The 27995-nt window shown below is 23.9% G+C and overlaps 1 protein-coding gene and 2 long non-coding RNA genes across 3 annotated transcripts; 1 reads left to right on the forward strand and 2 right to left on the reverse strand.

The window, feature by feature from the left end:
• Positions 1-998: 998 nt before the first annotated feature.
• Positions 999-5551, reverse strand: LOC135122129 (uncharacterized). Its single transcript, XR_010279252.1, has 3 exons — positions 5476-5551; positions 1168-1252; positions 999-1105 (listed from the first exon to the last, which is right to left on the reverse strand). It is a non-coding gene; the product is annotated as an uncharacterized LOC135122129 (long non-coding RNA).
• A 10436-nt stretch (positions 5552-15987) lies between these two features.
• On the reverse strand, positions 15988-16997 carry LOC135122127 (uncharacterized). The gene is made up of 4 exons (XR_010279251.1): positions 16914-16997; positions 16266-16386; positions 16118-16204; positions 15988-16062 (listed from the first exon to the last, which is right to left on the reverse strand). It is a non-coding gene; the product is annotated as an uncharacterized LOC135122127 (long non-coding RNA).
• Positions 16998-19647: 2650 nt separating this feature from the next.
• LOC135122138 (uncharacterized) lies at positions 19648-24100 on the forward strand. Its single transcript, XM_064046360.1, has 9 exons — positions 19648-19723; positions 19983-20066; positions 20192-20297; positions 21095-21184; positions 21367-21503; positions 21645-21767; positions 22596-22790; positions 23841-23913; positions 23982-24100. Exons 5-9 carry the CDS (start codon positions 21399-21401, stop codon positions 24026-24028), a joined length of 543 nt encoding a protein of 180 aa, XP_063902430.1. The 5' UTR covers positions 19648-19723; positions 19983-20066; positions 20192-20297; positions 21095-21184; positions 21367-21398; the 3' UTR covers positions 24029-24100.
• The last annotated feature ends 3895 nt before the right edge of the window (positions 24101-27995 follow it).

The raw sequence follows: 27995 nt of genomic DNA on the forward strand, positions 1-27995 counted from the left end.
ACGCCTGTGTACGTGTTCAACGCATGGAAGAGAGGAGCCGATCCCTTTTTTTTGGTTGATTCTCAACAAAAGCTGGTCTGTTATAAATTAAAAATGTTATGCTTCTATCTTGATAATTGTTTTTTCTTAGCACTGCAAGTTCTCAACCCTGCCTGACGGACAAAGACGCTTTAGATGTGATCACCGCTACTAAAACTTTTATAAATATCAAGATGAACATTCTGCAGTAAGAGATTTCTCGAGAATAAGCTATAGTGTCTTTTATAGCAAAAAAAAAACTAGAAGAAACGGCTTAGTTAAAGTGTAGTACACCTACACCCGTGAACTTAGCTCTTTATAAAATGCGTAATTTAACACATCTTTAAATTATTTAAAGGCGAGGCTTATGTAAAAACACTTAAGTTTGAGTCGGCAATAGAATATAAAATTAGTTGAGATCAAGGCATCTTACAATCAAACGTTTAGTATATTATACTACTCACTGGTATATTAGGCTCGTGTGGTTGCGTTATAACAAAAAAATAAAAAATAAGTTATGTTTCTTCATCACCAGCAGTAATGCTGTTTGTTGAAAAAGGAACATATTATCTCTCTCATTGGCTTTCTTTTACTAAATGTCATTGGTAAGATAAATTGTAAGGACGCTACTAAAAAAGGCTACTAGAATTTTTAAAACTAAAGGGGTATTTAATGCAGAGTTTATCCAGTTTTGAGTTTTAAAATATCAAAAAGCAAAACGAGCTAAAGGACGAGTAAAAGGAAAACTCGTTACTTTTTAATATATTAAAGTTAAAGAGAAACTGAAGGTTAATTTTAAACTTTTTAATAAAAAACCAGTAAAAAGGTGATTATTAACAGTTTTATTAACCCCGTTAAAGAGAAGAACTAATGTTACCTTAAAACTTTTGGCTTTTAATATTAAAGTAATATTAATTATTAATTTTCTTTGTGCATTAATACCGAAAAAGAGCAGCATAACTCTTTTTCTTGCTGGACAATTATATTATTATTATTATTATTATTAGTATAAGATCTAAAACAAAAAGGGGTTCCTGGTGTTCTACATATCAAAGTTTCAGTAGCTGCTTCATCTACATCACTATCTCTAGTAACAATTTTTATTATTATTAAATTTTTATTGGTAATAATAAAAATAATAAATCTCACGCTGTCTGATCAGAATCTTTAGTAGGACGTCGGCGAAGAGATTTTGTTATATAAGACTGTTCGCGATACTCCTTTATTCGCTTTTCTATAATCATAATTTTAAAAAAACTTTTTTCAGAAAATGGATAATTATGGTATAATAATAACTATTTAAGGAATTAAATTTTGTTTAAGCATTTTTGCCACCAAAAAAACTGTCCTTGTAAAACATTGAATGCTAATAATATTGGTTACAACGATAATTCTGTTCAATAAAATTGAAATTAGAGCATTTTTCATTGGTTAAAAAATTGTTATTTCTTTAACTAGTATATTATTTTAAATATTCACAAAACATCGCATTTCAAATTATGAAAATAAATAAAATATTTTCTTTCAAGGCTCTGTAAGTTTTATACTCTTGCATGCTACTTTTAAAGTATCCACCGCTTTATTAAAATCGAACCGTTCTAATTTTCAGAGCTGTCACCTTATTGGTCAATAATAGGTAAAGAGAGCCACGTGTCATGGAAAATCTTAAAAATTAAAATTTAAGCAAAATTTTTATTCTCGAGTATTAGCTATGCGGCTCTTCATCTTTTTATACTTTAGTACAATTTTTTTTAAAAAAACCTAGAAATTTAACTAAAACTTCTTTTTAGTAAAACTTTAAATATTCATATATAAAGAATTCGCTACACGCCTGGCTCATCATTCCTCAATACTTTTATAAACCATTTTTTTGAAAAAATAAACAAAAACTCTTTTATACAAATTTGAATATTTAAGTACGAAAACTCGAAAAGCGCTTCAGCATTCTTTAATACTTTTATATAAAAAATTTTTTCTTAGAAATCATAAAAGTCAACAAGAACTTTACTATTTAAAACATTGCTTTTACAAAAGTAAACTCGCTACACTCTTTAGCGTTCTTTTATTGCTTTAATAAATGTTTTTTTATATAAACGTCAATATTTTATATAGAATAAACTAATTATCCTTAAGCAAACCAGCTATCAATTCAGCATTCTTTCATAATTATTTAAAGTTAACAAAAAACTACTTTTGAAAGACTAAATTAATATAGTGAATCTGCCTTGAGGCTCCATTCTTTAAAACTTTTATGTCTTAGAGCGGAATAGAAACGAAACTGAATATATATATTTTTTAAATAAAGCTTATGCTGTACTTCATTTATGGTTGTGGTTCGTGCGGCTCAACGTGATTAGAGTTTTTTCTAATATTTTTTCGAAGTTAAAAAAAAAATTACTAACTTTTTTTACGCGCCTTTTACTTCACGTGGCTAAAAAATAGTGTTCCTGGTTAGTCCAAGTTCACAGTAAATAGTGAAAAATATATTTTTTAAACAATAAAAGGTATAAATTTACATAAGTATTATATTTTTAACTATTTACTTGCTTAAGGCTAAATGGTTGAGTAGTTCAAACCGCTTCGAAAGATGTATATGTTTTTAATCAATAAAAAGTATATTATATTTATTTTAACTTTTCTAACTTGCTCTAAGCTAAATATATAGTTAATTCAATCCCAGTTAGCAAATAAATAGAGAAATATTTTTTTTGGACAATAAAAAGTATAGAATTGTATAAAATAAAAATTTTACAAATTTTCAAACTTGCCTTAAACTAAATATTATACCTGCAAAGTTTACCCTTTAAGGAATAATTGTTCTATTAATGAATATCATTATCTACAATTTCTTTACAGCAGTTATATTTAATATTATAAATACTCAACTAATACTTTATTATGTATATATTCTTACTAATCTATTTTTATTTTTGGGATCTCCATGACTTTAAATAATTAAAAATGCAAGTAATTTATAGTTGTGTATATTTTATAAGTATCCACTTTAACTTTTCTCTATGCTTTCATCTATTACTAAATTATTTTTAAGAATTTCACAAGAAAAAAAGTAAAAAGAAGCTTTACATCTTTTTACCCCTTTTGATCTTCTCCATAACTTCCATAAAAAATTTTATTCCACTATTTCTATATTTTTTAATTAAATTTATTGCTTCTTTTATTACTAACTAAAAAGCATTTCTTTATTATTATTAGCATAATGCTTCTTTTATAACCAACCAAAAGAAATTTCTTCATTGTTATCAATATAAATTTTTTTATGACAAGCAAAACGGCACCTCTGAAAAAATATTAAACAAATTTTCTAATTTTTTTTTTATTCTACAATTTTTTTGCTATTTATTTAAGTTATCAGTTATCATTATTATATAAAAGTTTTTAACTCAGTTTTCTTAAAATATTTTTTGGTGTAAGACCAGCTAGTTTCATTATTATATTTTACTTTATTAACATTTATAATATAAACTAAGGAAAATAAGCTCGATCCTATTCAACTAAAAACTTTTAGTATTTTATAATTATTACTATAATTATTATTGTGACCTTCAAACACTTGCGAATATTCAGTTAAGGGAAGAGCTAAAAAACTTTTTTCATATGAAAAAGTTAGTTTGGTGTAATAAGGTGTGAACTCAAGAAATGGCTAGCAACTGTATTAGAGGGACGCAAAAAAGTTCACAACTGATTGGTGGAACAAAAGAATGGCAGCCAATAAAAAGTTGTAGCGGTTACACCAATGTAAAGGAAAGCATATCAAATTATAGATATAATTTTCAGTGAAATTCTCTCTGATTTCTGATTGGCTAAAGGTTTCTTGTACAAAAAAATAATGAATTCTGTACTAAATAATAAAAGCTACGATTCGTTGTCTTTTCTTTTAAGGAAGTGATTGGTTGAAACATATTACTATTTTTTATATGGAAACTAACTTCCAATAAAAAAAGGCACATATATAAAAATAACTGCAACCACAAAGAGCCACTATATCAACCGAAAGTCATAAAAGTAACAAATCCCAAGCGGTTTAATATATTATGTATTTTAGACGCTCATCGTTGTTTATTATAGTTATATTCATTTAATATTACAATAATAATAATAATAGCTTTGAAACGTCAAACATACTTTTTAAATTTTATTTTTCCAGTGTAAATAATATTTATTATAATCAATGTAAAATTTATTTTTATATTTAAATATTTATATATAATAAAAAAACAAATAATAATATTTTTATACCGGAAATACTTTTTTACTCATATTAAAAATAAATATCAAAGTAAATAAAAAACTACTTTGTTTTTTAATAATGATTTTTAATTATAAATTTATTTTTATAAATAATTTTACACTAATAATTAGAGAGAATTTTTTAATATAAACTTTAAAAAAGTTATAAAGAGTCCGAGAGTTTTTTTTTATAATAGAAGTCTTGTAGTTTATAAATCATAATACAATAAAAACTTTAATTCATAATAATAATAAACAAAAATTTATATTGTTTTTAATGATTTATGATAATATAAAAAAAAACCTTATTAGACAATAATAATGTTATTATATTATATAATAATAATAACAATTATTATTATCTAAGATAATTATATCAATAAAAGTTTGTGGTAATAATAATTATAATAATAAAAGTGAAGAATATAAAACTAATAATACTTTATAATAGTAAAAATAAAATATTCTTATAAAAAATTTTTATTTTAAGTAATAATAAATATAATAATAAAAGTTAAATATTAATATAAAAGTAAAAGTTTTTATCATAAAAATAATAATAAAAGCTTAATATTCTCTTGAAAAAAATTTTCCTTTGGAAAATAATATTAATAAAAGATTGATTATTAACATAGATAAAAGGGAGTTTTCTTATAAAAAATAATTCAAATAAAAGTTTATTAATCAAAGTCTTTCTTTTATATATTAAATAATAATAAAAGACTAAATAGTGATATATAAATAAAAGTTTTTATTGATAAGTAATATTAATAAAAGTTTATTATACCATTCAAAAGTTTTCTTCATAGTATATGATAATAAACTAATAACAGTTTTTATAAGTAAAAAAATAATATAATCTTAATAAAGTTTTTCTTTTAAATAATAATATAATAAAAAGAGTGAATGTTGATTAAAAATGGTTTTAATAAAAAACAAATAATAAAGTTTAATATACTCTAATAAATATTTTTTACTTATATAATATTATAAGTAAAGTCTAAATAATTATATACTTATTAAAAGTTTTCTTTTATATATATAAAATAATAAAAGAGATTGAATATTTATATATAAAAATGATAACATAAAAGTTTATTATATTAATAAAAAAATTTCTAAATAATATTTATAATAATAAATATAATAGTAGCAAATTTTAAAAATTTTTAGCAAATATAATATTTAAATGGAAATCATAATAATAACCAGAAGTAAGCATAAGCGAAGGGGAGTTTTGCATAAGCATTTTCTTCGCAAACTTTCCAACGTTTTGATTATTGTTAGTCGGGGAATTTTTCCTTTATTATCAATCAATACAAACAAAATAAAATTATAAAAATAACAACAAAAATAATAAAGAAATGTTATAAAATAGAATTTACGATAATAGCTTTAAAAAATTATATAGAATTAGAACTAAAAAAAAATAAATATATTTTTAAAAAAATAATTATTTATTATGAATAGGATTATAAGTATAATAATATATATATGTTGAAATTTATTCAAAAATATAATAAACAATAAAATCGTTATATTTTACTATAAAAATTATTAAAAAAATTCATGCTGATAAGAATAAGTAAAATTAAAATTTTGATGTGCAATAATAATAATGATAAAATGGATCAGAAATTTAATAAAAGGTCTAAAATATGAAAAATGGCACGAATAATTTATAAGAAAGAAGAACACAAATAAATAATTATCGACTAAAAATGAATAAATCAAAACAAATAATTGTAAAGAGATCACACAATGTTAATAATTTTATTCGTCTTTAAATAAAATTATTAAGAAACATAAAGATACAAAAAAGACTATTAACAACTAAGGTTTGAAGAGAAATAAACATTGGATCAAATAAACCTAAAAAGGTCAAGATAAATACAAAAGTGTATACCTTATGTTAGTAATAGATAATAAATAAAAACAAAAAATAACTAAATTGGTCCAGAACACTCTAAAAAGATTGAAATATAATAAAAATTGTTTCATTTTATAACACGAATAAAATAAGACAACAAAAATAAAAAACAGTAAAGAAAATAGTAAAAGGACAAAATTACTAAAATTATTGCTTTTATGTAAAAAATTTAAATTATTTATAGAAGCCAAAGAAAAGTACTAATAAGGAAGTTAACTAAATTGAACGCAAAAATAAAATAGAAATTGTTGTATTTTCTGGAAGGAATAGATAATTAATAATAAATACAAAAAATGATTGAATTGAACGAAATAATTCTATAAGATCAAAAAGTTTCAATTTTGTAACATTTTGAACACAAATAAAATCATTGATATTACCAAAAAAGGAACAAAAAAGGCAACACAACAAAGCAACATAAAAAAACAAAGCCATGAAATATTTAAAAGTTACACTTTAGGACAAAAAGGTACTAAGATACAAAGATACAAAAGGCTACAAATAAATTTTTTTAATATAAAAATTTACTTAATCTATCCAAATAATCTTAAGATTTTGTTGCCATTTAAGACACGATTAAAATAATTAAAAAAACAAAAAAATTACGATAAATTAACAGATAAAAACAATCTATAAAAAATTGCTAAAGTGGTCCAAATAATTTAAGAATTTGTTACAATTTAAAAAACGAATTATAATAATTAACAGCACAATAAGAGATACAAAAGGCTACCAATTTTAATTATTTTGACCAAGTAAATTTTAGAAACAATTCATATACAACCAATAAAATAGAGGGACAGAAAAGAAAAAAGTCTATAAGTATTAACCTTTTAAGTCATAATCAATAAAATAATTATTATTATAATTTTTTTTAATAAAATTATAAAAATTATTGAAAAATACTTTAAACTTTTTTAAAATATTATTAAAAATATTTATAACCAGATGTTTAATTAATACTTATAAAGCTTATTAATACTAAAATTACTACTATTAAATTTTTTAATTTCTGAAATTAAACTCATAAACTACCAAAATGTTCAAGTGTTACATATAAAACTTATTAGTACTAAAATTACTACTATTAAAATTTTTAATTTCTAAAATTAAACTCATAAACTATACAAAAATTACTAAAACTTAATTAATATAAGTTTTTTTAACAGTTCAATATTTTACTGTAATTTTCATATAAACTTTATATTAGTATTATTTTCAACTTTTTAATTATTATAATAATATCTAAAAATATTAAAAATGCTTATAATATAAGAAAATAAAATATATTCAACCTTTTTAAGGCCAAGTCTAAGGGATAAGCAGGTGGAATATATAAAGAATTAAAGCTTGAGCTATAAGATTTATTAATAGAAATAATAAGTAAAGACAAAATTTCCGGAAAAAAAAAATTAAAAATATGAAATTGTAATAAAAATTATATAAAATAATATGTATATGTAAAAAGTAATAGAATTATAATGTAAATAAAGAAAATTAATATTTATAATAATCATAAAATCAATAAAAATAGAATAAAAAGTATCATAATAAAAATATTAATAAAATACTATTTAATAACTAAATTATGGTTAAAAGAAATCAACACAAAAAATATAAAATGATATAGTAAATAGTAAATAATATATAATAAAAAAATATTAATTTAATAGTTTTACTAAAAAATAACAAAAATATAAAAAGTATAAAATAATCAATAGAATAATTGATTGTAAGTTTTTTTTTTAATTTTTTTATAATAAAATAAAATAATAACAATTATTAAAAAAATTATATAATAGAATCAAAAAGTAAAGTAAAAGATTTATTTTAATAATAAGATAATAAATAAAAATATTTATGTAAAATTATAATAAAAATATTAATTATTTATAAAGTTTATTTAATAAATATTATAAAAAAAGTAATAAAAATATAAATATTTAGTCAATTAAAGTTAATGTTAAGTAATATAAATCAAATAGAAAATATTGAAAAAGAGAATTATATAGACTAAAAGATATAAAGTAGTAATAAAATAAATAATATTAAAAAAAGTATTAAAATAAATAAAAAGTTTTATTATAAAAATAGGAAATAATAGAAATAAAAATTACTAAAATAAAAAATATTGAAGTATAGTATAAAAATAGACAATAAGTTTAATATAAAAATAATATAGTAGAATATTATAAATAATAAATAATAAAAATAAAAAAGGTATATAATAATATTATAAGAAAAGTCATAAAAAAATTAATAATTAATTAATTAAATGTTTATAATAATTAAAATAATAAAAAATATAAATAAAATAAAAATTATTAGAAAGTAGTATAAAAATAGATTAAAATTACTGATAAAAAAAATAAATATGAATAATAATAAAAGTATATAAAATAGTATAAAAAAGAAAAAGAGTTAAAAATAATAAAATAACAAGTAAAAAATAAAAATAATAAATAAAAAATATTAATAAAAGTAACCTATATAAAAATTTATAATAAAAAATAATATTTTTCCAAGAATAATAAATACATAGAAAATTTATAATCGTTCATTAATTAATAATAAAATAGAAATAAAAAAAATAGTAATCAGTAAAAATTGAAAATAATATAATATTGAAATAAATAAATAAATATATGTATTAAATAATAATAATAACAACAAATAAAAATATTATAATAATATTCTTATTTATGTTTTTCGTAACAATAAAATAATAAAAAGTAATTTTATAATAAAATAATAACAATAAATACTCAATAAATGATAATATTGAATAAAAACGATAATAATTTTAAAAATTGATAATAAAAAATATTTAAAGAATCAAAATAAAAGTAAAAAATTGTATAAAATAAAAAATAAAAAATAATAATTATTACTAATAATAAATATAACAATATATAATAAAAAGTATTAGAAAAATAATATTATAATAAATAAAATAATAAAGTCATTATAATATAGAAACAAGAAAAATACAACAATTATTTATAAATAGAGTTATAATTTAATAAATAATAAAAGTACTTTTAAAAAAGTATTTAAAAAAATATATACAACCATGATAACAATAATTAGTAGTATTTTATAATAAATAAAAATAATAAAAGGTAAATTAGTACTCCAAAAAAAAAGTTATAATAATAATACATATAAAAAATAATGTAAATAATAATTATTAATTTACATAATAATAAAGAAAAGAAAATTAATATACTAAACAAAAAGTTATAATAAAAATTATAATTATTAATAATTTATATAGTAAATATATAATAGAAAGAAAATTTTTATTAAATACGAGTAGTTATAATGAATAATAATACATAAAATTAATATTTATTATATAGTAACAAGATATATAATTAAAAATAATATATAAAAAAGTGATAATTATTTAATAATAAAGAGAAGTAAATTATTATTCGATTAAAAAAGTTATAACGATAAATAAAATTTTACAATAGAAATTTTAAACCACATTATATAATTATTAAGAAGAAATTAAAAAGTAAATTATTATTTAATAATAATACCGAAAATAAAATATTATTATTTTAAATAATAAATAAAACTCAAAAATGTATATAATAATGAATCGAAATAATAAAAATAAGAATGTAATTATTATTATTTTAGATAATAAATAAAAATAATAAAGCATATTATTATTCAACACAAAAAGTTATAATTATAATATAATTCCTTGTTTTATATAATATATATAAATTTAATTATTATTATATTATAAAATATATATAATAACGAAAAAAATAATATGAATAATAAAATTTTTTTATTTATGTATTAAATAAAAATGAAAAAAGTAAATTATTATTCAATAATAATAAAATATAATACGAAAAAAAAATTATCATTTCTTTTATTTAAAAAATATAATAATAAAAAGTAAATTATTGCTCAATATTATAAAAAATTTAGATATTATTTAATAGTAATAAAAAAAATGATACTAAAAATAAATTATTATAATTATTTAATATAATAAATGAAATTATAAAAAAATATAATTAATAAAAATAATACAATAGAGGTATACATATTATTATTTTATTAAAAAAAATTAACATTATATAGTAAAAGTACTTATTCGATAAAACTAGTTATTTTGAAAATGATAATACTTTCAAAAGTAAAATATTATTACTAATAAGTAATAAAATATTTATGGAAATTAAAATAATTAAAAGTAAATTACAATATTATTAATCAAAAAATTAATAATAATTTAATTTATAATTAATTTGTAAAAATAAGAGAATCTTTAAATTAATAATAACAAATAAAAATTAAGAATTATTTTAAATAATTTAATAACAAGAAGAATTAAAAATAAAATTATTTGTCGTTAAAAGTAACAGAACTTCTCAATAAAAAAAAATTAGTATAAAGGTATTATCTTAAAATATTCTAATAACAATATAATAATTAATAGTAAATCAGAATTTTGTTGTAATAAAAGTTTTGAAATTAAATAATTAAAGTAAATTAGAAGTTTATTTTTATAAATCTTAATAATAATGATGTTAATTATATTAATAACAATAATAATTATTATAACTATAAACATTTTATTTTCTATATTTGAAAGAGGCGAACTCGTCTTTGAAAAAAGTTTTTTTCTCGTACTCACAAACTTTTTAGTTTGAAGTGGAGATTCCGGCGGCCCCGTTTTTATAATAAAAACATTATTTTCTAAAATTAATATAAAAAAGATAAAACATAAAAAATAAAAATCTAAATTAAAAAATTAAATTAAAATAAATTTTTCAAAGAATTATAATTCAATAGCAAACGTAGAAAATTTATAAAATATGATAAAAAAAGAAATTGAAGAAATATTTTTCTATAAATAATTTTCACGTAAAAGTTTAGGGACCTTTTTTTTCTTAAAATTAATTTTAAACGAAGAAATTTTAGTAAATAAAATGATTCCTATAAATAATTTTAAAATAAGCGCCTTGTTTTATAGCAAGTTTCTGAGCAAGCATAAGTTGTTCGGTAGTTTGATTTTCAATATCGAGATTTTCAATTTTATTTTTTATTACCGGCGTCCTGAACGCGTGAATTTTCTCATTAAAAAAATTCTCATCGCTCTTTTTTAAAGTAAATTTCTCGCATTTCAGAACATTATGAACATTTTGTTTTTTTTCTTGATTATTAAAATTTCGAGTTAAAGGAGTTTGATAAGACGAATTGCTTATATTATTATTTTTATTATTATTTTCTTGTTGATTTATAATAACACGAGTGGATTTATAAATTTTCAGCGAATCATCCGAATTCAACTGATCTGTTTTACATGGTGAAGAATAAAAAAGAATTTCTGCGAATTTAAAAAAAAAAAATCTATAAAAAATTTATTTTAAAAAAAAATTAATACCTGGATTCACAGTTAAACCTTTTTTATGCTGTAAAGGCGTCCGAATAATTCCTTCAGTAGGTGAACGATGGTCAGAAATTTCAGGCATACTTATAAAAAAAGTAAAAATATAATAGAGTTAAAGTCTATTATAGCAAAAAAAATTTGTGAAAAGATATTTTTATTATGGCATTAGGAAATTAAATAAAAAAGAAGTATATAAAAGTTGAGTAGAGTAAATATACTTTATTTTAGTAAAGAGTTTAGGGATACGTACTCGCAATGGTTCACGGATTTTATAAACTGAGAAAGCATGAAACAATTTTTTTTATAACAATAATAGTAAAGTTTAGAACTTTTACTAAGAAAAACTTTTCACTCGCAAAATGGTCTAAAAATGCTTTATAAAAGCCTCAATGCGTCTTAATTAGTATTCACGCTAATCGCAGTAATAAGGATTATCGGTTTAAAATATTTACTTTTTGCTATTGTTAAAATATAATTCATTTCAGGCTTTTAACTTTTCTTTTTAAAATATTTAATAAAGTTTTTATCCAACAAAAATAGTTATTTTTGGTTATTATTAAAATGAATTTTTAAAGTCTTTTTTTACTTGTTCTTTCTATTAATATTTATTGTTTTTATTAAACAAAAATAGTTTTTTGTTATTATTAAAATAATATTTGCTCCAGCTTTTATCTTATTTTTTTAAATTAATTTGTCAAAGTTTTTATCTAGAAAAAATAGTTTTCTCTGTTATTATTAAAATATAATTTTTATCAGGTTTTTCACTTATTTATAACTTCGTTAAAGTTTAAAATAAACCAAAACTAGTTTTTGTTAATATTACACGGGTTTTTCAGAAATCTGGACTACAGTTTAGATTTTTCTATAAAAATAGCTGAGATTAGAGCAGCAAAACTTTATTATTATATATCTAATAACTAGTTTAGTGAGTAACTGATAATAGAACTATCAAATTTCAAATACAACGTTTTTTATATACTGTTGATTCTTTTATGAAGGAACTCAGAGAGCCTCTGAACAACATCAAAGTCTATTATTTTCAAGGAGTATTTGCTACGTTTTATTGACTGCGGTTTGTTTTTAGCTCGCCACCCTCTAGCACAAACTTTTTCTTTCAACAATGACTAAAATTCCACGACGGGAGATTCAGGGCAATTATCCTAATAAGTTTTTTTTTATCCTAGCAGATCATCAGTCACTATTTTAGAATTATGTGAGCTGGCTAGATTGGGCCAAGGTACATAGTGATAATTTTTGTATTTCCCACGAATATAGGAATTAATCTTTAATAGTCAATTAAGTACACTTTGAAGTTAATTGCAATTCCAGATTTATAAATGAACGACTCAGTACCTTTGGTTCGGCATCGACCCATTCCAAATACTTTGCCTCCAAAAGTTTGCTTTTGTGGTAAACTTAACACCGAAGATGCTTGTGTAAAAACGACTAATTCCATTAATAGTAATGTGAATGAGTAATATAAGACTCGCCACCCAAAGAAAGGGCATAACTTAAAAATTTTCAACAAAAAAAATATCATTGTTTATTCTTAAAAATAATATTGCACAAAAAGATAAACTTACCCAAATTTACTTGCGACTAAGCGAAGACAACACGAATCACTGTCTTCAAACACTTTTTTTGACTTGCCGGAATGGCTGTTTGTTAATTTTGACAGCCTCCCAACCAGTTTCTTTTTTTTCTGTCCGCGCTAACTCCACTTTCAAATTGATGCAGTAGATTTTAATACTTTTACAGCAGCAAAATATATTTAAGTAAATGTTTTTCTACGATCTCTGTTTTGCTGAAAACTTTTGTCGCGCGATTCCTCAGAGAGGCTCTTCCAACGCCAATTTTGTAATCTGCTGAAACAGTTTGAAATTTTAACTATAATCCCCAAGTACTTTATTTCCAACTACTTCCGTTAAAAGATACATCAGATTCTTTAATACTGTCGTTGCGAAAATATGTTATAATAAATTGATCAGATTTTTAAAAACACCGTTATTTTGAAGCACAAAGCGAATATTTATAGGTAGCGTATAAAACGGCCATGTAGAATTAAAAAAAATTTTCTTTTTAACAAAACTTATTTTTTAATTAATTAATAAAACTATGTGTTATTATTAACGTGAATAATAAAAACTTAATAACTTCGCTATTACAATACCATAAAGTAAACAACTCCCTTTAAAATATACAGATTATAAAAAGTTTTTGAAAGTTTATTTTATAGCTTAACAAGCCTTTAAAGAAAACAATGAAAATTCTGTTAAAATTTTGGTCGAGAGTATTAATGCTTAATTATGCAGGAAATAAAATAGAAGCGGTTAAAATAAGGTATGAATTTTTATTTGATACATGAGTAATAATATTTTAAAAAATATAAATTTAATTGTATTATTAATATTAATGTTCCTTTTCATTAAGCTTTGCGGTAAAAATATAACTTATATCTATATTCTTATTAAAAACTGCCATTTGGTTTACCTTAAATTAGTTTTAGTTTTCTTTCCGTTTCCAACTTTTAGGTTTTTTGCTTTCGTTCACAGATTCTAAATAAAGTTTAAAGTTTAATAAAAAATTTAGTATAGTGAAAGTTATAAAAAAGAAATTTCGCACGAATACTCCAGAATTATGTCATTAGAGTTATGCAAGTCTTGTTAGATTTATATAATTTTAAATGGCGTTTCGTTGGGCTCGATCGAGTTTCCAACGAATACACGAGCTCCAAAACAGTTTTTTCTATAGTCCACGAGGACAAGTAAAACTACTATCTTAAAATGAGCTTCTTAGCTTTTGACCATCATGCTAAGAGTGCATAGCGAGGACAGCGGTATTGTGTCTCCCCACAACTTATGAGTGAGTTCTTCCGCTAAACGGCCATTAGTGTGTCCAGCTATCCGTTCGAAGAGGGCGACGGCATCACTTTTAAAGATATTGGTTTAGCAGCTCAATTTGTAGTTCGTTAAGAGATGTAACCAGCGCACTGTCGCATTGGGAGAAAGGACGTAGTAGCCGATAAATTGTAGGCTCAAACAGGAGATGCTATGTCATTATCGACCGAATGCACGGTACATAGAGCCGTCGCCTATTGTAAACAAAAGCTTACTTTTGCTGCAAAATAGAGTATAAAGTATCTGGACCACTGCCTTGACCTTCACTACCACGTAATTTACGTGTGGACGTCACGACAGCTTAGAATGTATAATGGCCCAACATTTTATCTAAGAACACTACGAATATCCATGCCATTAAAAGTTAATAGTGTGGGCAGTGCATGGTGTTTTCGTTAAAAAAAGGGTCTTGCTCTTTGCTACTAAATGAAGAGGTCTCATTGATGACAATAGCTGAGAAGGGCCTCGAGATAAAAGTGTAGGTGTTGACATAGTAAAACGGGTGGCTTTGACGATGAATAAACCATCATATGGCAATCCGCGTGTGATGGTGAACCGGCAGAGAAATGTCGCTCGTATAGTGCGCGAATAGCAGCAGTGATTAAAGAGAGCTTTACGAAACTCCCCTCGAGAGATAGCAAGGCGACGAGAGTGCAGCCCATACTCGCACTTTAAAGACCCGACCCTTTGAGTATGACCTGGGCGCTTCTCGAAAGCCGCGGGGTAGAGCAGGTAGCTTTCTTAACAGGCTATAGTCGGTCAAAAGCCTTTTATCATCGAAAAATACAGCGCCACTGACTTTCTTTAAAATTTAAAGCTTAAGTCTTCCATTCGGTTAGGCGAAGAATTTGTGGGTCATTAATATCCCTTGCAAAATTCAAACTGAAAGTTCGGTTAAATTAGAAAAGCGTCCGCAACCACCTTCGCTCGGTTAAGTCTCAACGCTTCAGATATCTTACCAACTGCCGATAAAAGGCTGATGGTCGATAGTCACGAGGCTCTGTTGCCAATTGCTATAAACATCATGACTACCGTCATTTTTCTTCGCCGGAAATATAGGTCAACACCGAGTTGACGAGGCAGCAAAGATGATTCATAGCCGTCTCTTACAGTGGTTTCAAAATCAGCTCGGTAGAATTTTCATGATAGCTTTTAGCCAATTAGATTGTTACCCTAACGAGCAAAAATTACCATACTATATACTGTACCAAATGCATTGAAGCATTCGAAGTAAGCTCCGTCCTTCTCTTGTATTGACTATTTTTGAAAATACGTTACAACTCTTTTAACTTACAGTTTTTTGATTAACTTCCATTAAAGTTTGTGGTACTACTTAACCAATTATTGATTTTATAATAAAAATCAAATTTTATTTGTTTATAATTTAATACCTATAAAGTTCACAGTTAATAGCGTATAAGATTTTATTAAATACAAACTTTATTATTTTTATTATCCAATCCTTCTTTTTCTAAAGCGGCTGTTGCTATGTTTGCTATGTACTTGAACGTTAACAAAGCCGCAATAACCCCAACAAAAAGTATTAGCTGTCAACGTGTTAATATTATTATATTATAATTGTTACCGTTACTATTACTATACTTTCTTATAAGTAAAAACGCTCTCGTTTTCCGTAACGCGTTTCCCTAAACTTCCAATATGACAATAAACAATCGTTCCTGGTAAAACCTTCTTTGCAAGCAGTGTAAGAAGGCACGATATACAAACTTTTATAAATAAGAAAAAGAACCCCTAGCCACGTGGCTGCTACAAACTTCCAAAAATCGATAGACGTGCATCCAAGCAGGTAATTATTTAATCCAAATGGAAAAAGTGGAGAAAGACGAGTAAGAAATGTTATATAAAATCCTCTTAAGTTATAATATATAGTTATTAAATATTAATATTGTTAAAATATATAACTTTTTTAATAAAATAATAAAATCGTAAATCCTTAAGTCTAATAAATATATAAAAATCCTTTTAATGATAATCAGTATATAAGTTTTATATAATAATTAAAAAATCTGAATAATTAACTTTTATTTATTTTATAAATAAGTACGATTAAAATTATAAATACAAATTATATATAAAAATATAAAACTTTACTAAACCATAATAATAATTATTATTATAAAAACTTTACTGAACTACAATATAAACCAAGAATTATAATAAAATATTAAAGAACATGAAAGTTTACTAAGTCAAAGTAAAATACAAGTAAAGGTATAAAAAAAACTACAGAAAGTATTTAAAAACTTGACCCAAAATTTTTTTTACTATCAAGCAACGCAGTAAAAAAATATTGTAATAAGAATGATATATACCTCGTGAAATATATTATGAATATATAATAATAATAAAAAAAGAAATAAAAATAATAGTTACAAACCTTTTAGCAACGGCATTACTAATAAGTTCAAACTTTTCTCCGTACTTTTTAAATAAAAAACAATAAAGAAAACTGCTCACTAAATAACGTGAAGCACAAAATGCCACTCCTAAAAAATTAGTCCTAAATATCATCAATTAAATATAAACAGCAGCTGGTTAATAACTAAAGGATCAAATAAAAAAGTAAACCAACTTAACTGGCTGTTAATAAATTAATTCACGCCAAAAAAAATTGGTGTCTACCAAATAAAAACCACTACAGAAAATTTTAAGCAAATCGCCTAGCAGACCCAAATAAAATGGGCAAAAAGCAATAAAGTATGAGGAAAAAAGTATGGCTTGAAAGGAACATAAAGCTACAACAGATAATTAGTTAAAAGTGTCAGGCAATTTTAGTATTGTAGTATTGATGTAAGTGAACATCACCACTAATGGCAAACGTACTTAAGTTTTATGATAACTAAACTATTTCCTTCAAATATTTTAATTTTTGCTATGCGCAGTGCCGTATTTTATTTAAAAATAAAGAAAAACTAATAACTTTAATAATAGTAAAAATCAGTGGATAAAAAATCTTTTCAAATATTTTTCTCAGTAAAAAAAAAACGAATTATAATTACACTATACAATCCAATTTTTCCATTCTTGTTGTTTGATATAAAAAAAATCATAAAATTTTTAATTTTTTATGTATATAAATATATAAAAATATAATTATTTATATATAATTACCAGCAGAAATAGCTTGAGTAAAAGATATTAACAAGGACGCCTCAAAAGTACCATAAACAAAGCCACAAGTAATATGGAAACCCCATAAAGGGAGTAAAAAGACTGTTGAGAGTAAGTAAAGAGCAAATACGCAAAAATAGCCCCATTTCCCTGCCGGTTTATTATTATTAGTACTATAATTATTATTATTTTTATAATTACTTTTACTATAGTACTAATAGTAAACAACTATCAAAATATTACAACGCTAAAAAAAATAAATAATTAATTTTTTAATGAAATACTTTTCGTATATATATTGGCAGTAAAAAAAGGAAATGGTTATTCAAGTGATAGAAAAAACTGCACTTTCTCCTATAACATACAAAATTAAACTATATAAGTGTTATATAAATAAAAATTTAAACTTTCAAGGAACTAATTTTTAATGATTACCAAAAGAAAAAGAAATTTCAGCAATTATAATACAGTATAACTAATGAGTTGCTCATCAAATTGCTAATATAATAACATATAAAAAATAAAAAACTTATCAAATGCAATAGTATTATAAATAAGAAAAGTTTATATAATACTTTAAGTTATTAAAGTACTGTAATTTACGTAAATAATATTAAACCTTTCAAAATTCAGTAAAAAATTGGGGTAAATAAAAAGAAGAATAATACAGAAATAATAATTAAGTTAAATATAATAATATAAAAGACTAAAATAATATGTTAAAGTAAATTATTTCTAATTTAAAGTTATAAACTAAAACGTATAAGAGAAGAAAATAATTAATATTCAATTATTTAAACTGAAGGGATAACTTTCAAATTTTATAACATAAGAGAAAAGATTAAATAAAAGAAAATTTATAAATAATAAGAAAAAATAAATTTTATGTAGCTTTAATTATTTAAAATGTATAAAAATTTAACCAACTAAAAATGAAAAGATTTTTGGATAAAGGAAATGACAAAAAATTAAGTTACTTATTAAAATAATAAATTTGACAAATAAATTACTTTATAATTAAATTATTTATGTATAAACTGGAAAAAGTAAGATATGAAACTTTAAATAGAAGCTTTAATTAGAATATAATAAAAATTTATTATTCATAGTAAAAAAGTAATATAAAATTGTTGTTATTAATAAAACTCTTATAAAATAAAATTTTTCAGTTTATTTCAGAGCTTTAAAAGTTTTTAAAAAATAACTATATTTTATAGGCCTAAAAGTGTTACACAAAAAGGATATATAAAAATCATAAAATATATTATATGAAAAAATTGTTAAAGGCTAAATAGTAAATAGATAAAAAATTACTTGAAACTCAACGTATTTAATAAATAACTAATTTTAACTGTTTTAACCACATTTTCTAAAAAATATTTATTAAATTATTATAACAGAAAGAGACTAGATAAAAAAATATTAATTTATAAACGTATAATAACTAGCCCAGCTGCATTATTTACAAGAAGTTACCAGCTTTCATAAGAAATATATCTAAATTTTCTAAAATTTGTGTAGACTTCAAATAAAAATCTTGAATAGAAAATTTTTTCATTACAAAACAAGAAATAATTATTGATATCACACAAGCACATATAATACTTCTTCCTTTCATTATATAAACTATAAATAAGACAATTTAAAAAGAAAATTAAAAAAAGGTATATGTAGCACGGCAAAATGATGTACGTTGGTGATAAATATCTGTCACTCGCAATGTTCTTATTTTTGATTGGATTAAAAAACTTGACAAAAAATATAAAAGTAAATGATTGGTTGATGTTTGAAAACCCAATAATTTCATTGGTTATAATTTATTATTCTAAGAAAACTAAATCATGTGTTTAACTGTTTTTCAATATTAAGCTAGTAATCGCTTCGTATTAGTTGTATATTATTAAATTATTATAATATAATTATTTTTATTTATTATAAATGTCGTTAAATTCTTTTGATTACTACGAGTTTCTTGGCCTCACTATTGATGCTACCGATAGAGAAATTACTAGAGCATATCGGAAAAAAGCAATTATCTATCATCCAGATAAAAATAAAAGCGAAAGCGCAAAAACTGTAATTTTATCACAATTATCGGCGATGAAATATTTATATATTCTTCTATTTATTATTATTAATTTATTATTATACTAAAGTTCTATGATATTGGCTTTATTAATTATTTTCGGGGAAAAGCGTTTATTTTATAAAATATTAAACGAAAGTGCAAATACTGAATTAATAATATAATAACGGCGAAATTAATTTTTTTTTTTTTATAATTATATTTTTTATTATATATAACTATTAATTGTTTATTAATAATATTTACAAGATTTTTCAAGATTTGGCTAAAGCGTATGAAATTCTTTCGGATCCAAAAGCTCGTGCTGCTTACGATGTTGTTAAAAAAGTGAAGGTGCTTTAGTTATTATTAATTTAATTATTTATTTTAGTTAATTTTATAGTATGTTTATTTAATTTTTATTTTAACTTTTATAAATTATTAGAACTAAAAACAGAAATTATATAATATTGATTTAGTTAGAAAAAAAGAAAAGGGAGTTACAGTTATCCGAAAAAAGAAGAAATTTAAAAGAAAATTTAGAAAAAAGAGAAAAGGAAGCAGAAAAAAACAAAAATAAGAAAAGTAAATTTAAAATTTATTTTATTATATAATTATATTGTTATAAATTAATATTGTTTACTATTTTTAAAATTGTAATTTTTATTTTTTAAGTAAAGTGTAATATTTTTAGCGAATTCATTTTAATTTATATTCTAAAGCTATAATATTTTTTAGTAAGGGAATTTGTTATGAACATCTTTTTAATTTTTTTTACTTTTAATGCCGTATTTACAAAATTTATACACCATATTTTTCTTTTCTTTCCTTTTTTTTCATACGTACGTAAAACTTATAATTAGTTTAAAAATAATGTTTGGATTTCTTCTGAAATAAAGCTGGTTTATTTTAGCATTTGTTCTATTTTATATTTTTACCAACAATTTTACCGAAAATTAATTTACTGAATTTTGGGGGGAAAACGCTTATTATTTTTAAATACATTTATTTTATATACTACATTAACTTCTCACTAAATTTTGATGTTTTTATATGAAATCTGGCGAGTTACCTTTTTTTTCGTGACTACTTATTATTATTATTATTTTATTAGTATTATTATTAGTGTTATTATTACTAAACTTATATTAACTCAAAAAAATTACAACATACTAATAATAATAATTTTATAAATATTTTGTTTGGCTGAGTTGAATACTAGTGTTAAATTGCATCGATAGCAACCATTTTTTTAATATTAGCATTATACTTTTTTTATTCTTCAAATAATATCTTTATTTTTTCCACTTAAAAATTTTTAAGTAATATTTTTTGTATATTATTTTTATTGTATTATTATAAATATTTTTACAAAACAAAAGAATATAGAGAAGATGATGAGAGTTTTGATTCTGATATTACTGAAGCGCAGCAATACTTTTATAAAGAAGTTGAACGTCTTCGGCAAGAAGGTTAATTATCATAATAATAATAATATAAAAAAGTGTTCATGATATTATGAAATATAAAGAAACCTTAATAATAAAAATAATACAATTTAGTAGTTATATTTTTTATTTAATAATCTCTAATTATTTATTAATACCTTATATATCCTTATTATTATTGATATTTTATATATTGCTATTATAAGGAAATACGCGTCTACAGCAAGAACTTGAACGCATGAAAGCTCGTCTCTCTTTCTATGACTTTCCTATGAAAAATCAAAGTTATAAAAGGCCTGAGGAGTATTGTAAGGTAAAGTTAAAGTGGAAAATAAAAGAAAAGGTTTATTATTATTATTATTATTATTATTATTATTATTATTATTATTATTATTATTATTATCGTTATTAGTATTAGTATTATTATTAGTCGTCATCGTCATCGTCATCAACATTATTATTATTTATCATTTATTATTTATAGAAATTTACAGCACATGAGCTAAAAAGCTATTTGGAAAGCAAATATGGCCTTGTAAAACACGTGGTTGTATCCATGAGATCCACTGGCACTGCTGTGGTGGAATTTGAGGACTTTTCTAGCGCTGTTATTAATTATTTTTAATTATTATTATTATTATTATTATTATTATTATTATTATTATTATTATTATTATTATTATTATTATTATTATTATTATTATTATTATTATTATTATTATTATTATTGCTGTCGTTGATGATGATGATGTTGTTATTATTATTTATTATTATTATTAATTATATTATTAGAAAGCAATTATGTTTATAAGTTTCAGTAATAACAATTCTTTTATAATTTTATTATTATTGTATTTTTCTTATCGTTACTTTTTATTATGATAATAATATTTAATATCTTTATTGTCTAATTTTTTTTTCACTCTTTTATCATACTCTTTAAGTTTTTTATTTTTTGCGATTTGTAATATTTAAAAACAATTATAATCTTTATATATTTCACTGAATATTATTATAAATACTTATTTTATTAGGAAAATTACATTCCTTAAACTTTCAGTCTATCTCTAAGTTTCCCATTAAGTTTTGTGTTTTGTTTACTGGTGATATTTTATACTTTTCATCTATTTTAGCTCTTAATGATGCGCGCGAAAAATTGTATTAAATTTTAGCGCCAAAATTTTTTGGATAAAAATAATTAATTTTTTTATGAATAAAGAAGTTATTCTGCGCAACTTTTGTAAATAGGTGTGCCATTAGCCAATCATTTTTTGCAGCTAAAATTTTGTCTGTAAGTATGAATTTTTGTAAAATTTGGCGCTTATAATAATTTTTGTGCTAAAGTTTTTCTATTCTTGACAAGCATATATATAGTCGCGCTAATGTATATAGCATCTACATTTATATTTTAGCGCCAATTTTTAATTATAAACAGCAACATGCAGTTAGTGATTCTCAAGAATCGATTCGCGTAGCTTGGATTATTGAACCGCCTTCCTTGGACTCTTTTCTGCAATGCGAGAAACGGAGCGAGTTATTAACCAATAGTGGAAGTACGAGATTTGAGCAGTTCGAAGCAATGACACTTTTGAAAATGAGACAGTCGCAAGATTTGCGTAATATTGCTTTAGTAAGATTGCATGGAAAATAATGAACAAATTCTAATAATAGCAATAAAAATTACGAATAAGCATTAAGAGTAATAATAATAATAATTCTATTCAGTAATTTTTATACTAACGAATCAGAATACGACTTTAGTTATTCAATTTTTTTAGTTTTTTTTTTTTCCCTGCTTATGTTATGAGAACTCGTGAGTGGGAAAGAATATTAATATTATTATTGATAATATTTATAATTTTTTTAAATATTTTATATTAACGGATTAAAATACGGTTCCTTCGTTGCTTTTGTGATTCCAATTATTTAGTGAGTTTTTCTTCGATTATTTTATGAGAACACGTGAGTTGAAAAAATAATTATAATAATTTCTTTTTAAAATTTTCATGCTAACGAATTAGAATATAACTTTTTTTATTCAAATTTTTTGGTGATTCTTTGCCTGATCTCCTTTATAAAGATCACGTGAGTTATTGCTAAAAACTTTGTTTTTACTGCCGAACTGCTTTTGCTTGCAAAAAAAAGAACGCATAATTTTATTTTAACTATTTTGCAGCATTTGGTATATTGTGGGAACTATTTTGGCACTTTTATTTATATAGTGACCCAATTTCGCGGCTCGTTTCACGTGTTTACAACTTCAAGAAGTTGTGTGATATGCTTAATGCCAATCTTTTTTTTGCTTTATTATAATTAATATTTAATGAAGTATATAAGTATATATAAAGCTTAAATGCTTTTTATTATCTCCTTTTCATTATTTATAAAAAAAAAAAATTCAACTTCATAATTTTTATATTTTTCATTAAAGAAAGGGGATTTAAAATTTAATGAATTACAATAAGCACAAAAAAGATATTTTTAATAATTGTTTTTATTTTCATCCGTTAAAAAAAAACGAAGTTTTTATATTTATTAAAAAAAGAAAAAAGGGACTAATTTTAAAAAAAGTGTAAAGAGCAAAAAAAAAAATAATAATTACTTTTTATTGTTTGTATTGTATATATATAAAAACACTTCAACTTTATTGTCATTTTTATATTTAGTTAAAAAAAAAAAGGGGCACAAGGGAAGCCTAGACTCCTTGCTCGAGTCTCCAGCGGCCATGCGTTTAAGGCAAAAAGGGGAAAGAGGTTTCATTATTATTGTTGCATGCAATAATTTACGTGAAAATGTTGTGTTTTTTTTTTTTTAATTATAGAGCGGCTTATTAAACAGTTGCAGGAAGAGGAAGAAGAAGAAAAATAAAAGTTGAGTGAATATTGAAAAGAAAAAAAATTTTACGGAAGCAGAAGTAAAGGTGCTAGTAAAAAAAAAAATTTGTAAAAAATTTGAGAAAGTAAAAGTTTTAAAATAGTAATAAATATAGTCACGGAAAAAATAAAATAGTAAAAGGCATCTGAACATTGATAGGAAAAAAATTAATTTATTAAAGGTTTACTGAAGTGAAAGTAAAGAAAAAGTTGTACAAGGTTGAGAAAAAAAAAAGTGTGAAAATAAAATAAAAACTTTAAATAAGTAATCAAAGTTAAGTAAAAAAAAGAAACAGAGTAATAAGAAATATATAAGTAAATAAAGAGATTAGGAAGGTTTTTAAATAAATATATATTAAAAAGATTCTTAATAATTAAGAAGAAAAAAGGCGAGTTATTATTTGCTGTAAATAAAAATACCCCGTATACTTTTTTATTTGTTACTAAATACAGTTTTGTATGTACTCTAGTTTAGAGTCATTTACTATTTTTAAATTCTTCAAAATTTGAGTTCTTGTTCGGGAAGGTTAGAAATATGCTTGCAAGAAAGCTAAATTAAAGATTTCAATTTTTTGGTTCGAAGGCAGCTTTTGAAATAATAATGATAATAATATCAGTAAATATAATATTCTTATTATAAAAAGTTGCCCCATTTTTAACTTCCGTCGATCTTGCAGCCGCCGTGTGAGTATGGCTGTTAAGCACTACAATAACCAGACTAGTACTTACCGTAGATGTACAGAATTAATTCGCCTTGCTGTACTAGGAAGGACTTTTACCGTCAAATCTATAAAGGATAGTAGTCTGCCTAGCATTAGAATAATATTTGTAAAGGTCATTCAGTAGAAGGTTTTGGCGAGGTGGCTTGTAAGAAGGTGTGATGTTTACTACATCCTATCTGTGAAGATGACAATAGAGGCCAGCTCTATCAGTTTGCGGGTCGGGGTCACCATCTACGGTCAGAGGTGCCCTTAGTTTTTAGTTTTGAAGCTTAAGAGGTATCCGTATCTACAGCTACTAGGGAGGCATGAGAGACTCGGACTTAGTTTAGAAATAGCAAGCCTACGAATTGCGACTATGGTGCTTTCTCTTGGAGGGCAAGCACCCGAAAAGTACCAAGTTGCGGAACGCACTCTTTGCAAGAACTACTTTTATAATCGACAAGAAAGTATCACAATCGTGCAGGAACAATAATTCGATTTCATGTGGGGTTTCTTAACACCTTAGTCTATGTTAAAGACAAATCACTAGTCAGATTTAGTGCAGTTATTTTTTTAATTCTCTTCTTGATTGTTCTTTATTAAAAAGAGTAGTGTATTTTTGTCTCTGTGGGGTACCCTTAGCCACTGGTTAAGAGTTAAAACGTAAACCCTGTTTCATTAGCTGATGTTATCGAATTATTAAAGCCAGAATTCACACTAGATCATTTTTTTTTAAATCATGGTTACCTCTACGCCTAACTACCGTTGTTGTTATCCACAACTTAAAGGTTCAGTGTATAAACTTATTTGAATAATCCCGCTTCTACCAGTTATTTATAAAGCTGAATTGTCACTTATGCAATAGAAAATTTTTACAGGTAACGCCACAAAATCCTGGTATATGGAGACAAGCTCTCCACGCTCGTCTTGAGGCATCGCATGTGCTGTAGGCACTCTTGGTTATAATTATATTTTTTATATATTAACTTCCTTTAGTGCTAAATGCATCTGCTATGGGCTTCCTTGCTAACGCTGCCAACCCAGCGAGATTAATCAAGTGTCATGGATATAAATATAAATCTAGGAGATTTTCCCTCAGCTCTGTAGGTGCTTCTTATGGTGCGTGAAGGTCATATTTGCTCGGGAACCGCGTGAATATGTATGTATATGCTAGGTAACCACACTATTTACTAAAACGCGAATGCCCCGGCTGTAGCTAATTCGCTATAGGTAGGCACCTGTTGTACGCTGGTGCAGTTATTAATAAACTCGGATTAATGAGTCTGAATCTATTATATTAATAGCACAGATGACTTTGGAATAAGGTGATTGTGTTGAAGTTATCAGGGCGTCATCACAACCAACCTTGCACGGAGAGCTTTCGGTTGTGCTTACTTGCTCAAAGGTGTAGTTTACGACGCAACTTGGACAGTCTCACCAAGGCTCTTTATCATAAGTTTCAATAGGGGGGCTCTGCATGAAAATAGCTAGCAGCGACAGGCAATGGCTAGTATATCGCTGCAAAAGCATCAAACTAAGCCGCCACTAAAGGTCATATCATTCTAGGGGAAAATACCCTGTAAGATCAAACTCAAGGGAGTTTCTTACCGATAAGCTAGACTTGAGAAAAACAGGAATATAGGCACCTGCTTGGAGGCTTAAGCTTAAACAAAGATATTACCATTGTTAGGAGCATCTCTTTGAAAACGAGGATTTTTTAGTCATAGTGCAGACAACACCTAATAATCTCATAGAAAGTTATCATAGTGGCGGCTGTACGGTTGTTTATGAATTCTTTTAAGTAGTTCAGGCTGCATTAGCCGATCATAGAGATGGTAGTCGTAGAGGGGGGCCTGGCCAAGGAAAGTAGAACTTGACTTGCCACTAACATTTATTTTCGCCCTCCCAATAGATGGGTTGGCCTTAATCTGGCTAACTGTTTAAGGGTATAAGTTATGCAGGTATTGGTGCGTTATTTAACTAAAGCTGGACCCCATAAAGTGTTTTTTGATGCCCTCAATTATGTGTTATTAACCAGTAAAACAATTACTAGTGTTACTAAAAATGGAATTTTAAAAAAAAAAAAAAAAAAAAAAACTAGCGTTAAATTCAAGATAGCTTTGTATTGGGATGAGGTAATCCTGTGTTTATTTTTACTAAAGTGGACAAAAAAAAAAAATTAGGTTTCTCTCTTGGATATGTAGATTCTTGTTGTGCGGCGGTCGCAGACCCAGGACCAAGAACGAGTCTACTCCGTAAACCAGGATTTCCATCCCGACTCAGCTAGGTACTCTGTACCGACGGTTAGGTGGAATAGGAAAAGAGAGAAACTAATTTTTATTTTTCCGTACTACCTTAGATGGGGAAGCTAATTCCCATTTTTATGTCTGTTAACTAGTGCATTGTGTTCTACTAAAGTAGAATTTTACTATAGTTTTACGTGGTAAGACTTCCATTAGAATCGGAAAAAACTAGTTCGTATCTAGTCACAGCTTCACTATCTTGTAAATAGTTATAAAAACACGTGTTAATGTGTACATGATTTAATCCACCTTCTTTTGCCATATAAGCGCTCATTTTGGTAAGTAATATAGTTTAATAATTAAACTTATTTCCTGGTTCAAGGAGGTGTTTCTTAGAAAAAGAAGGGCAATGCCAATTTTTATTCCCGTGAAAAGAGTCCTAAGCGTTCGTATTCTTGTAGAAAAGTCCACCCGCATTCGAAAAAGAGTATTTTTGTTAAGCATTCGTAAATTTTTTTTAATTTTCTAAAAGTTGCAATAATGTCTCAAAAAGCAAAGTGTTTTTTTTCTTTTTTTTTGTAAATAGTCAAAAGATTTAAAAATTTAGGAATGAGACTATTACGAATTTGGTTTTAGATAAGAGTTACTAAATACAAAAAATTAATTTTAGATAAAATTAATTCTAGTCCCTTTACTTTGTTATATTTTGTTAGGTTTAAATTAATATCTCTTTTTTCTATATTTTCGGGACATGTTTCATATACTGGAAGTTTAGAATGTTCTGGATACTTTACAACCTTTTAAGAATGTTAGAAGGCTTTTCGGTACGCTTAGCTAAGTCGTCATATAAAGTTCGGGGTTTACTGGGGAGGGAAGGTAATGCAAATGCATAGGAGGCGATAAATCGTCAATGCTGCCTCGTCTACCCTAAGGTTATTACATTGAATATGATTACAGTTCTAATGATCCGCATTTGGTCTCTTCGCCAAAAAAATAAAAATTTCAACTCTGGTGCCTG

This window comes from Zophobas morio, unplaced genomic scaffold (genome assembly GCF_036711695.1).
Source record: "Zophobas morio isolate AGI-343-1 ecotype UQ-CSIRO unplaced genomic scaffold, CSIRO_AGI_Zmor_V1 ptg000896l, whole genome shotgun sequence".
NCBI lineage: Eukaryota > Metazoa > Arthropoda > Insecta > Coleoptera > Tenebrionidae > Zophobas > Zophobas morio.